Consider the following 17,163-nt stretch of genomic DNA (forward strand, 5'->3'; position numbering starts at 1 on the left):
CTTGTGTAATGTGATTGGTTTATGCTGCATTTATGTGTCAAAATATTGCACTGTACCTGATACAGACAGACAAGTAAACAAAAAGTTGCATCAGGAGTGTTTTGATGGGCTCCTCTCACTTGACCCTGTTAATTTCACCCAGGAGTCCATATTAAGGAAATATTTATTTACAAAATTCCAAAACATGGACATGAAAGAAACCTGGAAAAATGCTAATTGCCAACCATAGACTAGATAACATTTATTATGTGGTAAGATAGTATATCAATAGCAATATTTTAAAGAGCATGAGGACTGCTCAGCAAAAAACATTAGCTGAAAAAACAGACTTAAGTTTCAGTACAGAGTTCAATTTCAAACGTATGAGTCGATTATGCAAAAAATATTTAGAATGAAATGCAGCAAAGTGTTCACAGCGCTTCTCACTGAATGGTGAGTTTGCAACTATTTGCTTTATAAACTTCCATATTTTTCCAATGAAAAGGTCTATTACTTATTGAGGAGTGGGAGGTAGAGGAAGTTATTTTCAAAAGGAACATGAGAGTGAGCACTGCATTACACTACAGTGGGTTAAGCTGCCTGCTTGGGATGCATACACTCCATGTCAGAGTGCCAGCTTGAACCCCAGTACCTCTTCCAATTACTGGGCATCCTGTCAGGCAGCAGGTGATGGTCCAAGCCCTTGGGTCTCTACCACCCATGCAGGAACCTCTGATTGAGTTCAGGACTCCTGGTTTTAGCCTGACTCAACCAGTGCACTTGAGCTAAACAAGATCATCAACACCCTATCCATGAAAGGGCTAGGGAGACAAAGGTAAGTTCTCCCTAGGAAGGAAGACAAAATTCGGGCCCTCCAGAAATATGCCCTCTAGTGGGTGAATGCAAAATGACACCAGAGGAACAGGAAACCCTAAGATTCAGACCTGAAAGAGGGCCCCCTTGTTGGGAGAATGGGGAGACTCCAGAACTGTGAGTGCCCTAGTGAGGCAAACCCAGGCAGTGCTGTAAATAGATTTTGTATTTTTTTTTTTTGTAGGCCCACAACAGAAACCTGCTCTCCATAGATTTTGATCACATCACCCGCACAGGAAAGATCTATGATGACCATAGAAAATTCACCCTTCGCATCCTTTATGACCAGACGGGGCGACCTGTTCTGTGGTCACCCGTGAGCAGATATAATGAAGTGAACATCACCTATTCACCTTCGGGACTGGTGACATTTATTCAAAGAGGGACATGGAATGAAAAAATGGAATACGATCAGAGTGGAAAAATCATTTCAAGAACTTGGGCTGATGGGAAAATCTGGAGCTATACCTACCTAGAAAAGGTAAGTGCGGGGCAGGGGTGGGGCCACATGGGGGAATGGCAGTTACAAGTGTCTAAATCAGAATATTCAAGACAATATTGAACATGGAACGCATTTCCCATGTCGGTGAGGATCTGCAGGAGAAAAGCCCGTTCTGGATGTTCTGTTCCATAGAAATTTTAAAAAGAAAAGAAGTTGAGCCTATGAGAACAGGCTGTTTTTCAGCTGAAACCCATCCATAATCCCACACTCCGCCAAGTACTGTTTCAGACTGAAGTCAAGATAATGGCTTAGCTTTCTCCTCATTTGAGCATATTTGTTCATGCTCTTGAAACGGTATCTTTATTATTACAAGAGCTCATACAGGGGGAAAATCGGTGGTGAATTCTAAAGCTGTGGGTTAATGTATGTCAGCTCTGGGAAGGAGCCTCTCAGGCCGAGGGTAAGGAATTCTAATTGTATTAGGGTAGTCCGGAAAATTTGAGTCATACACATTTCAAGGACCAATTTTCAAATATAATCAGCCTGAGGGAATGGTGGCCAGTGGAGCCGTGATGGTAATAGTCTTTTGTGTGGCCCGAGTCTATAATGGGAGCTGGCGGCCTCCATCTTCCCGTAAGAGCACACAGGACAGGACTTGAGCTGCACAGCGGGAACCATTTGTCAAACATCAGCCCCTACGCAGTGAAAACAGAGTTTCTGATCTGACCAGGACCAGAGGACAGTTGATCTCTACTTGTCATCTCAATGTGATTGTGTAAGATAATGCCTCATTACCAAATCTGTACATTTAACTGAATTCAGTCTTGAATTAAATTCTGTGAAAATTGAAAAATCTTTCTCCCTTGAGGATTCGAGGATAACCAGGGTAGCCCCATAGACATTTTCAGAAAAGCCATAAGGAGCTCACAGCTCACATGGCAGAATTTCCCCATTTGTGCCAAATCGTGCTAAGCTTGTCTGTTCGCTGAAAAACACATTGTGCCTACATGGGGACAGTCTGAATCTACAAAGTCAGGTTTTCCCTTTTTCCAGTTTCAGTAACTAGAATGATTGACCAAATCCCAGGACAAGTGACCAAATCCCAAGTGACAAACTTGTTGCAATATTAATTGAATGCAAACATTGGTTGAGAGAGATACACAGGTCAAGTGTTCCTTAAAGTGTAGGTTGCAACCTTCAGGACAAAAGCTTGCTAAGTTTGTTTTCCAGAAGCAAGGATGGGTTTGCTCCCTCCATCCTCCATGTGATGGCAGAAGTAGCCCTCACTCCCTAGGTGCATGGATGGATTTGAACTCACAACCCCCACCTCATTAGCACTGTGATATGACCAAGTGAGCTGTCTCTAGATAGTCAGTTCTAGGCCTCTAAGACTTCCCTTTTTGCCACCCAAAAACTTATCCCTCTGCCCCCCCCCCCCCGGATAGAGTTATTTAGCCTCTTCTCTGACACCAGGGAGGAGGTTGTATTGTTGCCCTTTGCTGACTTAGCTGGTTGTTTCATGAGATTTGCTCAAACAAAGCATCTCATGAAGCAAACCTGACGTGAGTTCTCTTTGCTATAGAAACTTACCTGGCAATAATTCTTACCAAAAAAAAAAAAATCCTCTAAGATTGTCAGCATCTACAGTAGACTGAAAGTAAGATCTTACCCAAAATAATGTACCAGGAAATCTGCAGTGACTTCGGGAGACTAGGTTATTAACCAGTGAGACAAATGAAGTCACTATGCCTTCAAGTTAACGGTTATCCTTTCCTGCATGTCTAATTTGTCTGTAATTAAAAGAATAGTCTCGATTTAAGCAATTCTATCATGCAAAACTTGGGACCTACAAAATGCCATGTAGAATGGTTCTTTACTTCCAAAATTCACTTATTGTGAAATTGCTTTTATTAGCATTACCATTGCCAGTGATAACTAACTCATTGAATAAATGTGATGATTAGATGAAACAATATAGAACACCCCATCAGAGATTTGAAATGCTAGCCTGCAGGTACTGCCGCTTGAAGGCAGGTCAAAACAAGAAACAACAAAAGGAAAGAAAAGAGGGATGGATGGAGGGAGGGGAAAAAAACAGCTTTCAAATGGTGATTCTAGGGAAGACGAGAAAGAATACTGGATCAGCCGAGATGCCATGTATGCGTGTACGAGCACCACTGGCTCACTGAGGCCCGTTCCCTGTGTCCTGTGCGTTCCTCTGTAACATGACTTCGCTGACATACTCTTTCATTGTGACAGAGCAGGGCCAATGGCTGTACTTCTGGTACCATAAAGTAGGAATTCCCAAACTTTAAAATGTGTCTCTTTTTACACCTCCAAATCGTTCTGGCGTTTCTTCTACATATTTTTGCCATACCTGTAACTGCCATATGCCAACAAGCCGCAGTAAGGGCAGGCGCTTGGCACAACAATTGAAGTGACACTTAGGATGACAGTTGTGGCCTGGGTTCTGCTTCCAATTCCAACTTGCCACTGCTGTGCACCCTGGGATGCAGCAGATGATGGCTCAAGCACTTGGGGCCTTGCCAGCCACGTGAGAGGCCTCGATTAAGTTTTAGATTCCTAGATTTAGCCTGGCCCAGCCCTGCCTACTGCAGGCAATGGATAGTGAAGCAGAAAATGGAAGACGCCTGTGTGTCTACGCCATGTGTACGTACGTAGCGGTTGTTTCCTTCACCTTAACATGCAGAAGTCTTGCAAAGATAATTTCATTTCCTCTAGAGTAAGTAAAAGTTACTTACTACATACACCATGTTTTATAACTTGTGGGAAAAAAATTATTTGGACTATGGCTGTAGTAGCTTAAATGATTTCCTCACGATTAAAGAAAGTCAATTATTGTTTCCTAAATTTTCTTTATATGATCATTAATTCTCTGTCTTGATTCATGAGGCTTCTCTGAATTTTTTTTAAAGACTTGTGAGGCCAAAATTTTGTATTACTGGAAATGTTAAGTCTTTCAGTGTCCTGAAATCATTGTCAGTTTATTTTTAAATGAATGAAAATGCATTATATAATAATTTAAAATGCTTTAGTGTTAATGCATTTGAACAAAATTCCTCTTTGGGGCTAAAGTTTTCAAATGCAACTTAGAGAATGCAGTTTTCGGCTTTAGCTTCCAGGTGGCCGCACACTGCCATCTAGTGGTCACCCGTGTGCTTTAGCTTTTCAAATTTCTGCTCTAGCTTCTCATTCAAATTGCGTATACAAGCCATGATGCTTTTTCTTTGCAAAAACCTTTTTTAGAATTTCACAGTCAATTAAAATGATAAAAGTCCCATCACTCTGTTATTTGAGCTAATAGAGAGTGGCCTTTTATTCCGTGGCAGCACTGCAGGCATTAGACTGGTAAGCATTGTTTTTGAACCAGCTGAGAATGCTCACCCAAAGCGAGAAAGCAGTCTAATGTTAACGAAATTGTATTCTAGAAAGACAGTGCTTACATCCATGAGATTTCTGATCACATCGTTCACATCTTTGCCCTTGGCAAGAGGATTTAAAACAGATGAGGGAGCTTTTAAGACAGCTGGGCAGCAGCACCTAGGCGTAGGGCTCAAGCAGTGCCTTCGCCGCAGGCTGGAGGGCGAGATGGGGAGCGGACACAATCACGATGTGCTGGGAATGGCAAGGCTGGCAGAGTGACTGGAGACGGCCCGGCCCTGGCAGGCTAGTACTAGATAACGCTTGGTGGCCATATTGCCTTGGCCCACACGACAGGTGGCATGTTATTTGCTCATGCACAATTGACAGAAAAGTTGAAAAGAGCTATGAACTCTTTCAGTATAGATCATGAAAAGGCATCTCCTAATCCTGACACCCCCCCGCCCCCGCCAACCACCGCCTTCTAGCAAATGTCTGTGCAAATTCCCTACTGGGTCTAGTGAGCTCCTCTTCACTCGTGGGAGACACTTTTCACTTCCTGTCCCCAGACTCATGCAGAATTTCCAAGTCCCCTGCATTACAGGAAAGCTTTCAGAGATCACAGTGGTGGCAAGCTGACAGGGCTTCAGTTCCCACCCCTGGATCCTCAGGCGTAATGTTGCTAGAAGAGAATGAATGAATGAATGAATGAATGAATGAGCGAGCAATGGCTGATTTTGTAGGGTCTCCGAAGGTAAGGAGGAGACTCAGTTTCAGAAAGCACATCCAATATCAGAGTATAATTTCATATTTAGAAGAGCTAACATGTTTATGTAATTCATGTTCATAAATATGTATGTTATTTATATTTAGAAAATGAAAAAAAAACTCCATTTTCAGAACATAGCATTGAGAATATAAAGCTCAGTTAAATCCCTTTGCTTGATAAGGAAATTCTCAAGAGCGGAACAGTAAAACTATCCCTGGGAGGTAGAGCAGACTCTCCAGGAATGAGGATTTGTTCTTCACTAAGAGATGATGGTCGGTGTCAGGCAACCTCCATGTGACATGGAGGTTAGCGTTCCGCTTTCAATGCATGCATCTCATATTGGGTTCAGCTTTTAGCTTCGCTTCCAATTCCAGCCTCCTGTGGCTAGGCACCCTGGGAGGCAACGGGAGATAGTTCAAGTTCTTGGGTCTCTACCTCTTACCTGGGAGACCGGATAGAATTCTGGACGCCTGGCTTCAGCCAGATCCAGCAGGCGTGTGCAGAGTCCACCAGCAGAAGCAGGCTTGCTTTATGCTTTTCAGACCAATAAAAGGAAGCAAATTGGGTTTTTAAAAATTATTTTTATTGGAAAGTCAGCTATACAGAGAGGGGAAAGACAGAGACAAATTCTTCCACCCAATAATTCACTCCCCAGGCAGCCACAACAGCCAGAGCTGCACTGATCCACAGCCAGGTACCAGGAGCTTCTTCTGGGTCTCCCACATGGGTGCAGGGTCCCAAGGCTCTGGGCTGTCCTTGACTGCTTTCCCAGGCCACAGGCAGGGAACCGGATGGGAAATGGGGTTCCCAGGAACTGGTGCTCATATGGGACCCCAGCATGTGTAAGGTGAGGACTTTAGCTACTAGGCTACTGCGCTGGGCCTGCTTTTTTTTTCATGAGAGTTAAATGTTAGTGAATCAGAGTCTTCCTTAGCACAGTGCCCCTTTCACAACTGTTTAAAATGAGATCAACCTGTTATTTCTCAGACGAGGTATTATTTCTCAACAAATATTTCTGAAACAGATCCATTTCAGGAAAAAGGCATTGCATAACCGGAGAATTCTTCACTCTTAATGTAATGCTTCTCTTAGATAAAAATGAGAATCGAAACAAAAGGCATGAATTTGAAGAAGAATAATACCTCGAGTATCACTTCACAGAATTAACTTCACAGCCACATCATACCCTATGAAGTCGATAATTCCTGTATGATTTTGCTTTTGTCTCATTGCAGTCCGTGATGCTTCTCCTGCATAGCCAGCGGCGTTACATCTTTGAATATGACCAATCGGATTGTCTCCTGTCAGTCACCATGCCTAGCATGGTGCGCCACAGCTTACAAACCATGCTTTCCGTGGGCTACTACCGGAACATCTACACCCCACCAGACAGTAGCACTTCCTTCATCCAAGACTATAGTCGAGATGGCCGACTCCTGCAGACCCTGCATCTGGGGACAGGGCGCAGAGTTCTACACAAGTACACCAAGCAAGGGAGGCTGTCGGAGATTCTCTACGACACCACTCAGGTCACGTTAACGTACGAAGAATCTTCTGGAGTGATTAAGACAATCCACCTGATGCATGATGGATTCATCTGCACAATCAGATACAGGCAGACGGGTATGTTGTGAAGGAGTGCGGATGGGTACCACATTGGGATTTCCTCATGAAATTTTCACTTCCTGTATTCTGAGAAACACCAGTACACATTCAAGCCAACCAATTCTCACTTGAGCTATCACATCCTCTCCTACTGAAAATTTAAAGCACTTAGAGGCTACATGAAAGCCTAGTTTTTTTAAAAAAGAAAAAATACAGTGCATATTTTTTGTGCAGATGTCAAGAAAGTTGATATCTACATATCTAGTCTAGCCATACACCTGTTGCTTGTCCCCAGTAAAGCCTCCCAAAGATGCAGCTGCAGGATATGCTTGTCACTGAAATGAGTTCAAGCCCTATGTAAGCCTTGGTGGATAACAAAATATTATGAAAAGTCAAGACTTTTGAATATATATTCATCTGTGGAGTGTGTAAAAACTGCCCAGATCCATTTGGTTTAGTGCTGGGCTTTGTCAAAATTTCACCCTTTGATTTTGTAGCAGAGATGAAATGAAATGAAAGCATTTTGTCTGTACCTTTAGCAGGAAAGCCTGTTCATATCAGTTTCCTCACCCCAGGTTCCTGGATGGGTTAGTACTTCTGTAGTTTCCACAATTAGATTATGCTCTAGTAATATTATGCCAGATTTTTTTTAACGTATTTGACGAATACCACCTACAGGAGTATACAAGGACACTTGAAAAAGTTTTTAGGAAGTGGACTGAAAGGTAAGTGGATTTGGGTGCCAAAATTTTTCAAACCCATAGTTGTTTCAGGATACATATTTTCCATTAACTTTTTGAAGACACCCCACACCCATGTACATGGAATTGAAAAATGTTTGAGATTAAGAAACTTCTTTCCATTGCCTTTTTTCTGCGTTTCTGAATCCCCTTTGTACAGGTGATATGTTCAGGAAGTAGATGACGGAAGTCAATCTCTACTATTCAGTTTTGAATGTGAATGCCCCAGTGCTGAGCCATCCATCACCAGACTGTTAGATTGCTTCACATTTGATCACCTAGTTCTTCTCTCACCTTTTAACATCTTTTGATTCCTACAGGACCTCTTATTGGACGCCAGATTTTCAGATTCAGTGAAGAAGGTCTTGTGAATGCCCGGTTTGACTACAGCTACAACAACTTCCGCGTCACCAGCATGCAGGCTGTGATCAACGAGACCCCTTTGCCCATAGATCTGTACCGATATGTTGATGTCTCTGGTAGAACGGAGCAGTTTGGAAAATTTAGTGTCATTAATTACGATTTAAATCAGGTCATTACCACCACAGTGATGAAGCACACCAAGATCTTCAGCGCCAATGGACAAGTCATTGAAGTCCAATATGAAATCCTAAAGGCGATTGCCTACTGGATGACCATCCAGTATGATAATATGGGCCGTATGGTAATATGTGATATAAGGGTAGGAGTAGATGCCAATATAACTAGGTACTTCTATGAATACGATGCTGACGGGCAACTCCAAACTGTTTCTGTAAATGACAAAACCCAGTGGCGTTACAGTTATGACCTCAATGGCAACATTAACCTGCTAAGCCATGGGAACAGTGCTCGTCTTACCCCTCTCCGATATGACCTCCGAGACCGCATCACCAGATTAGGGGAGATTCAGTATAAGATGGATGAAGATGGCTTTCTGAGGCAGAGGGGAAATGATGTCTTTGAATACAATTCGAATGGGCTGCTGCAGAAAGCCTACAATAAGGCTTCTGGCTGGACTGTCCAGTATTACTATGATGGGCTTGGGCGACGTGTTGCCAGCAAGTCCAGCCTTGGGCAGCACCTCCAGTTTTTTTATGCAGACCTTGCCAACCCCATAAGAGTTACTCATTTGTACAACCACACGAGCTCCGAGATTACATCCCTGTATTATGATCTCCAAGGTCACCTCATTGCCATGGAGTTAAGCAGTGGTGAAGAGTATTATGTGGCCTGTGATAATACAGGCACCCCACTAGCTGTGTTCAGCAGTCGAGGTCAGGTCATCAAGGAGATATTATACACACCTTACGGTGATATCTATCATGACACTTACCCTGACTTTCAGGTCATCATTGGTTTTCATGGAGGACTCTATGATTTTCTTACTAAATTAGTACACCTGGGACAAAGGGACTATGACGTTGTCGCTGGTCGATGGACAACACCCAATCATCACATATGGAAGGAGCTGAACCTCCTTCCGAAGCCATTCAACCTCTACTCCTTTGAAAATAACTACCCGGTTGGAAAAATTCAAGATGTTGCCAAGTATACCACAGGTACTGCAACAGTATAAAAACTGCAAGGCAGACTTGAAATAACTCAGTTCTGTTGATGTTATCACAGAATCGCAATGCCTTTGTGAAGATGTTTCCTCTTCCTGCCAGTTAGCCCACAAGGTTCTTTCGCACTCCTTTAGTTATCTGAAGTGAGCAAGCCACGCAAGTTCATGTATAACATACTGAACACATTTTTACCCCCTTTCACGCTGCTTTTCTTGTACAAATAATGTCATAAAAGCAAAGCTCAGAATTATGTTGCATCAGATAAATCTAATATCACCATCAGGGTGACCTTAGCACCACTACCACGTTAAAACAATTTAAAAAAGAGTTCGAGCCTATCTCTAGGATTGTCCACAAGCCAAAAGGGTTCTCTGTAGGGAGAAGACCAGATATTTTACCATGGTCATAAAAGCAGGGAATTCTATCCCTAACTTCCCATTGCCTGAACATACTGAAAGCAAGAGAGGCATCTTTCAGGTTTTCAACAATGGTTGTAAAATATGAACTTTAAAGTTTGTTTTTTCTTTCACGATTTCTGTCTCATAGACATTGGCAGTTGGTTGGAGCTGTTTGGTTTCCAGTTACACAACGTACTACCTGGATTTCCCAAACCAGAATTAGAAAACTTGGAATTAACATATGAGCTTCTACAACTTCAGACAAAAACTCAGGAGTGGGATCCTGGAAAGGTTAGGGACATTTTACTATCTCTGTTTAGCTGGAGGGCAGGAGTAGGGGAGGGGGAGTAGAAGCATGCAAAGCCATAAAATGCTGTTTCCACACATCTGCTTACTTGTCCTTAAGTCATGGTCATTTTAATGAATATTCAAAATGTCTCATCAGAAGGTAAGGAAAGAGCAAGAAATTGGGAATTAGGAAAAAAGTGAAGACTAACGGGTTCCTTGACGACTGGATTTCTTCACAAGACCTCACTCATGTGGAGGCTAAAGAAGTGTCTCATAGAATTTAAAAATATAGCAGTGGCTACCAGAGGCTGGGGAGGGAAAGACGAGAGGGTTGGTATAGATTCCTCATAGTAAAAGTGCAAGATGGGGTTTTAGGTGTTTTCACTAGAAAGAAATGCTAAACACGCGAAAGGATCATTTACCCTGATTTGGAATTATACAGTGTATACATATAACAAAAATTAAGATTGTACCTTGTAAATATGTACACTTTTCACAAGTCTGTAACATTTAAAAAATAATATAATGACAACTAAATGACCACCTTCCCCAATTATCAGAGTCCCAACTGTAAAATAATTTAAAGAATGATCTCTCAGAACACGGAGAGATTTGAAAAATTATCTTGACAAATTGTGTAACAATGCAGCAAAAATATTACAGGGATAAAGTCTCTGGACCAAATAAGAATAGCAAAATAGTCAAGATTTAACTGATGACGTCATTTAAAGTATGAGATACAAATCCAAACAGGAAGACCTCCTTTCCATGGAAAGCAGTGGGAATACATTTGCGTAAAAAAAGTGAAACTAAAATTTGCATGTAAGACTACATTTTTTAAATCTAAAAATGGCAAGGGAAAGTAAATTCTAAATAGATCCAACAGGCTTATTCTACTTTGCAAATACATATATGTAAGCATTTTCTATAATTAAAAATTCCTTATTAAAAAAGTTAAGCCAAGCACTGAAAATTGCTGATGCTTCATGATGATCCGCAGAGGTTTATTCGTCTTTTCTCTTTAGATATTGATGTTTGAAAACCACCAGAAGTTCTTTAAAAAAAAGGTTCTTTTAAACTACACGGAGATGAGTGAACTCTGTACTGCTTTGCTGTAGTCATCTGTAAGATCACAAGCTGCTGAAAGCCAGAGCTACAGCACATGAGCATCTCTATGCCTCATTGTACTAGACGCATGTGCAGTAGCTACATCTAGTGGGTGTCATTACCACTGCTGACAACATAGGATCTGTGTTTTGAGGGGATCTGAATCCACTGCAAATACTTCTGGGCTCAGAAAAATCCAATATCATTTTTCCATGTTTGCTTCAACGAATATTTAAGAACTCTAGGTAATCAGGCACCTGTTAGTCTTCTCTTTATGTCTAGTGAAAAGGCTCCAAAATTGGGCTTGTTTTTAGAACGCTAACCAAGACATTCAAGAGCAGAGGCAGAGACCTTGCAAGCCCCTCTTTTACAGAGTCACCAGGTGTCTGACTATGCTGCATTTGAACTGGGCCTTTTTTTTTTTTCCTTTCCTAGACCATTCTGGGAATTCAGTGTGAACTCCAGAAACAACTAAGGAATTTCATCTCCCTGGACCAACTTCCCATGACTCCCCGATACAATGACAGACGGTGCCTTGAAGGAGGGAAGCAACCTCGGTTTGCTGCTGTCCCTTCTGTTTTCGGAAAAGGTATAAAGTTTGCCATCAAGGATGGCATAGTAACAGCTGATATCATAGGAGTAGCCAATGAAGATAGCAGGCGGCTTGCTGCCATTCTCAATAATGCTCATTACCTGGAAAACCTGCATTTTACCATAGAGGGGAGGGATACTCACTATTTTATTAAGCTCGGGTCTCTAGAGGAAGACCTGGTGCTTATTGGTAATACCGGGGGGAGGCGGATTCTGGAGAATGGGGTCAATGTCACCGTGTCCCAGATGACCTCTGTGTTGAATGGGAGGACTAGACGGTTTGCAGATATTCAACTCCAGCATGGGGCCCTGTGCTTCAACATCCGCTATGGGACAACTGTGGAGGAAGAAAAGAACCACGTGTTGGAGATCGCCAGACAGCGTGCTGTGGCCCAGGCCTGGACTAAGGAACAGAGACGGCTGCAAGAAGGGGAGGAGGGCATCAGGGCGTGGACAGAGGGGGAAAAGCAGCAGCTGCTGAGCACCGGGAGGGTACCAGGTTATGATGGGTACTTTGTGTTGTCTGTTGAGCAGTATCTGGAACTTTCTGACAGTGCCAACAATATTCACTTTATGAGACAGAGCGAAATAGGCAGGAGGTAACAGAAACAATCTCTGCCTTTGCGTCACCAAAGACTGCCTGTTTTTAAAACATAAAACAGTTTATTGTATTGGTTTTCTAGATCAGAACTCTGTATATGTAAATATGGAGGAAAAAAAAAACATATCCAACTGCCTTTCAATGTGACGGAAGATGGTATTTTAATATTGTTTGTTTAAACTCTTTACAAAATGACAGGTTTTTAGTTCCTGTGTGGCAGTATTCAAAAATAACACAAGTAGAACTCCAACCACTGGAAAAAAAAAAGGGTTTTTGGAAAGCACTGCTTGAAATTCCTCCAGCCATTCCTAGGTCCTGGTATGCCAAAAGTATTCGAGGTTCACATTTAACCGGCAGTAGGACTTGGGAGCTATGTGCAAAGGCGGTGGTGCGATCCTAGCAGAATCTTGCCTCTCAAAAGACTGTCCTTCCGTTTTCCAAATCTGGTATAGCAAACTTCAGAAGAAGTGGACAATGTCCTCAAGCCACCTCCTCCTAGAGTCAGGCCCCTTTTGCCCTTCCTCCCGGATTCCTCCCCCTTGCTTGTTCCAGTACCTGCCGTGTCGTTGCACTGTGTTTTTGGCGTGTGGGGGCCAGGTTCTGCCTACCATGCTTCCCTCGGGCTGTGGTGAGCAGCCCGAGGAGGCATTGTTCACTCGTGTGTACGTGATACCAAAGCAGCCGGCCCATGTGACACCTCTCACCCAACCTCTTCTGGCTGAAGTGGTTACCCAGCCGTGTGCAGCTGTTTCAGTGTCATGTAAACATAGCTTTTAGTAAACTGGGTAGGAATTTCTCCTTTCAATATAAGGTGTGCTTTGGTCCTAGTTTCCCAACAGTGATTCAGTATTTGTACACTAATCTAATGGTTTTGTGCACGTGAAAGGTAATTTACTAACAAGTATGATTCTGGTACAAAAAGAAAACAGGGCTTTAGTGGGCCCTTTGTGCCGGAGATGTTGATAAATATGTTAACTAATAGTTAACTGCTGAAATTCCTAAGAGCCAAATCTAAAAATAAATAGACTTAGTAGTAAAGTGAAAGGCAAGACTAAACCAAACATCACAGTAGTTGCCACATTGTTTCAGTCCACTTTTCTTTCAAACATAGTCCGTCTTGCACATCTCCCAGCCACATTTGGGAAATTAAGTGAATCCTTTCCAACCCAGAACATCACAACTCCACACGCAGTAGATTTTCCTAGCATAATTCATACAGCTAGCTCTTCTAGTTCCATCTTTACCCACTTTTTTTTAATAGATTGTTTCTCCTGCCTAGGAAAATGACTATTTTCCAGAACAAGTTATCCATGTGTGATCATTTAAAAATTGGAAATAGGGTCAGGGTGAGTGTGAAGATTAGCTACAGTTGCTCAATCTCTAAGAAGCCTGCAGCAAGCTGGGAGATTTGTGTCTAGTGACAAAGAATTTGTAAAATGCTGTGTCATTGAGTGACCACAAATGAAAATCCAGCACCACATGACCCAGAGCGAATCCCCCTGAGCCCACTGCTACCCCTTCACCAGCAAGTCTGCACATTCGCTGTGTGTGAAGGAGAATTTAAGATGGAATATTAGTCTGGATTCCTTCCAGCTGCTATCTAAATACAGTACGGGGTCATTGCCTTGCTATGTGATGACAGTTTCTTTAAAAATATTAACAGGGGCCTGGATCCTGACTTCGCATGTTTTTCAAAGAGTTGGACTCACACTGCATAAAGGAGAGTGAAGGAAAAGAGGCGGGTGGGGGGGATCTCAGCAGGATTAGGGGACAGTATCATCAAGCATTTCCTTTTCAAAGCCTTGCAGTTGGATAATCACATTCTTCTACATGTATTGAAACTGAGAAGGGGAAGTGATGGGAGGCGGGGAGAGATCACCATGAGCACATCCCTCTTGGCAATTGAGGTGCACTAGGTCAAGATATTGCTAATCCAGACAAAAATCATAGTATTGAGTTTTTCCCAAGTCAGGCTTGGCACAGTATTTATTCAAGATGAAATTTTTAACTACTAACAAACTTGTCGGGAATTTGAATACCTCCACATCAACCTAAAAATGAACCTTAAGTTCCTAGAACCTCTAATGTTCTTTTAAATAGATGAAAACACAATTTGTGAACTGTATATAAGGACTGCATTCATATGTGTCTTCGTACTTTATCACTAATTCAAGATATCAGTATTGGAGTCTATTTTGCTTATACTTTAAGCAATTATACTTTTTGCAATTCACTGATGATGTACCACTTTCAAACTGCTTTAAATATCCTTCAGAAATGCATATTTGAAACTTTTACTTAATAGTAATTACCTTGAACTGTGCATTTCTAGTTTGTAATACACATTTAGTTAGTTTGTGCCTTTAGTTTCTTAAAGTTCTATTTGTATTATATTCAGGAAATGCACTTTTTATCACTTATGGCTGTGGTTTTAATACTTCCTTGAACTCTTACTGTTCTCTTTACGACTCTTAAAGTTTTGGGGGAACAAAGAAAAATAAACCAAAACATTAACACCAATGAGTAGTCAATCTAAGAGAAACATTTTGTCATTTCTTAATATGAACATGGAGATATAAATTACATCGCTTCCTATTTGAATAGAAATAACACCTTCATTGGCTTGTTGCTCTGAAGTTTAAATTAGTGCAAAAGCAATTCATTTGCATTTCCTGATGAAAATCAGTTTTAAAAAACATACATGAATTTCTCATACCCAGAAGACAGGTGACTGACACCCCACAGCCATTCAAGTAATTTAATGTGGGAGCATAGCACTTGGATTCGCCTATGAAGGAGCACTCTGGGATGGAGGCAGGGAATACTCCATGGTTGTTTTCCTGGTTGGACTCATTTTATTTGTACTAGTTTGTTTTGTTTTGTTTTACTCTTGCACTGCAATCTAGAGATCCAAATGAGCTGAAAATTCAAAGTCTAATGGACATTTAAATATGCCTCATTGTAGTTCTCATTCTAATCATTATTGATTAGAAGTATAACTGCAGAAGGCAAGGAAATAAAGCTCAAAATAATACTTTCAACAAAACACCACAGAAGTAAAATATATGTTCTATTTTTAACCCCCAAAATTGTGTGTAAAATAAAAGTGTGTTCTTTATCAATTTATGTAGAAGATCTATAATATATAGACTACACACATATAATATAACCAAATATATGAGCACTTGACAAAGTATAATTTATAATTTTCTTGCTACCTACAGAGAGGTATAAAATTAAGTTCTACTTTTCATGAAGTTTTTCTTCTTCATTACTATTGAGAGTTTCAGGCATTACATCACGTTATTTCTTCCCTTTTTCTTTTCTCTGTAAAAATGATATTTTAACGAGACCAGGCCCCATCATAATATCACCTGTACACAGTCATGGCAAAGTTTTTGCATTTACAAAGATATGTTCATGGAAGGGCAATTGTAATAGCATTTGGTAGAAATGAAAACCAAAATACAGCAGTCAAGTATTGAACTAAAGCTTTAGAGAGATAGAAGTTTATGATAACTTGTGGAAAATGTTACAGATTATACACAACATTCTTTTCTTGGAGGAACTCACATACACATAGGTGACCTGACTAGTACTTCAGATCTCACACTGCTCTTCCACAGCCTTCTGTAAGGTTCTTTACTCTGCAAAAAAAAAACAAAAACAAAAAAAATACAAAAAAAAATACAAAAAATAAAAAAGCAAAGAAAACAAAAAAATAGAAAACAACAACAACAAAAAGAATTCAACCACAAAATAGTGACTATTATTTCAGTGTGTCCTTTATGTGAAAGCTATTAAGGACCAAATATATTACTGTGTGTAAGAAATTACTTCCTAAACAGTAACTGAAAAATACTTAGAGTTAAACTTGCTGTGGATTTTGTCTTGGCAGTTGTCATCTTACATTATTTGTCAAAGGAAATGTGTTTGGCAGTTAAAAATCTTTCTTTAGATTTAGTGGTGGACTTTAACCTCTTAAATAAATGTTAGTCTATCAGAGTGTGTCCTTGAAAAATATTTTACTTGTATGGATCATGACAATGTCTAAATCTTTACTATTCGGACGAAAGTATCAGTATGAGAGAAGGCCAAAAAAAAAGAAAAAGAGAGAGAGAGAGAGGGAGGGAGAGAGAAGCATAGCCTTTATGTCAGAAAAACATTTTTAGCTGCTTACTTTCTCATGAAAAGTAAAGATGTTTACAGTGTATGCCAAGATTTTCAGTTTCTATATAACAACAGTTAGAGGTTCGAATCATACTGATATTGTGTTCTAATGGCCTGAGCCATGTTGCTAGGGAAACAATAGGTTCCAATTCTGTATTCCTGCTCTCACTCCTGTGCTGAAAAGTGACTGGATACTGTACAGGTTCATGTTCTCTGGCTGCAGTTAAATGGTCTTTTGCATTTTGCTCTGGCTTTCAGGCCAGAAGCATGCATTTTTCTACAAGAGCATCACAACAACATGCTGTAAATATTTAAAGTCAAACATTATGTGTCGATATTTGAAAGAAAAGTACTTTGAATATTTCATTTTTAAAAAATAAAATTGCAAATGAAAACTGTGTCCCATTTTATTCCTGCGCCAAACGGTATTCTCCGGTCAGCCTGGCCACCTGAGATAGGGGGAGGGGATCCCTAACTGCGAACAATGAAACCACATCATTTAAAAAATATACCTGCACAAATCAAAGCAGCACTTATCCTAGGCAGCCATCTCTTCCTTTTGATGTTTCATACAAATATGATCTCTGACACAAATGACCACCTCATAACCAGAGACAGTAGCTGCTGCAAATGTAAATGCCGCTTGGCTGAGACTTTTGAAAAGGTTCCGCT

At 40.9% G+C, this 17,163-nt stretch overlaps 1 protein-coding gene and 1 long non-coding RNA gene across 4 annotated transcripts in view; one reads left to right on the forward strand and one right to left on the reverse strand.

The window, feature by feature from the left end:
- TENM1 (teneurin transmembrane protein 1) overlaps positions 1 to 12,374 on the forward strand; it is a 531,802-nt gene extending 519,428 nt beyond the window's left edge. For all 3 annotated transcript variants that reach the window (XM_040999695.1, XM_040999696.1, XM_040999697.1), the window contains 5 exons: positions 1,037 to 1,333; positions 6,680 to 7,067; positions 8,110 to 9,330; positions 9,883 to 10,025; positions 11,565 to 12,374. In XM_040999695.1, coding sequence (XP_040855629.1) covers positions 1,037 to 1,333; positions 6,680 to 7,067; positions 8,110 to 9,330; positions 9,883 to 10,025; positions 11,565 to 12,323 — 2,808 coding nt within the window. In that variant the 3' untranslated portion in view covers positions 12,324 to 12,374. The remainder of the gene's footprint in view (positions 1 to 1,036; positions 1,334 to 6,679; positions 7,068 to 8,109; positions 9,331 to 9,882; positions 10,026 to 11,564) is intronic.
- LOC121169201 lies at positions 7,255 to 12,412 on the reverse strand. Its single transcript, XR_005885825.1, has 2 exons — positions 11,865 to 12,412; positions 7,255 to 8,265 (listed from the first exon to the last, which is right to left on the reverse strand). It is a non-coding gene; the product is annotated as an uncharacterized LOC121169201 (long non-coding RNA).
- Between the last annotated feature and the right edge of the window lie 4,751 nt (positions 12,413 to 17,163).

The sequence above is a fragment of the Ochotona curzoniae genome, unplaced genomic scaffold (genome assembly GCF_017591425.1).
Source record: "Ochotona curzoniae isolate NIBS_2020 unplaced genomic scaffold, NIBS_Ocur_1.0 scaffold_1852, whole genome shotgun sequence".
In the NCBI taxonomy this organism is placed as follows: Eukaryota; Metazoa; Chordata; class Mammalia; order Lagomorpha; family Ochotonidae; genus Ochotona; species Ochotona curzoniae.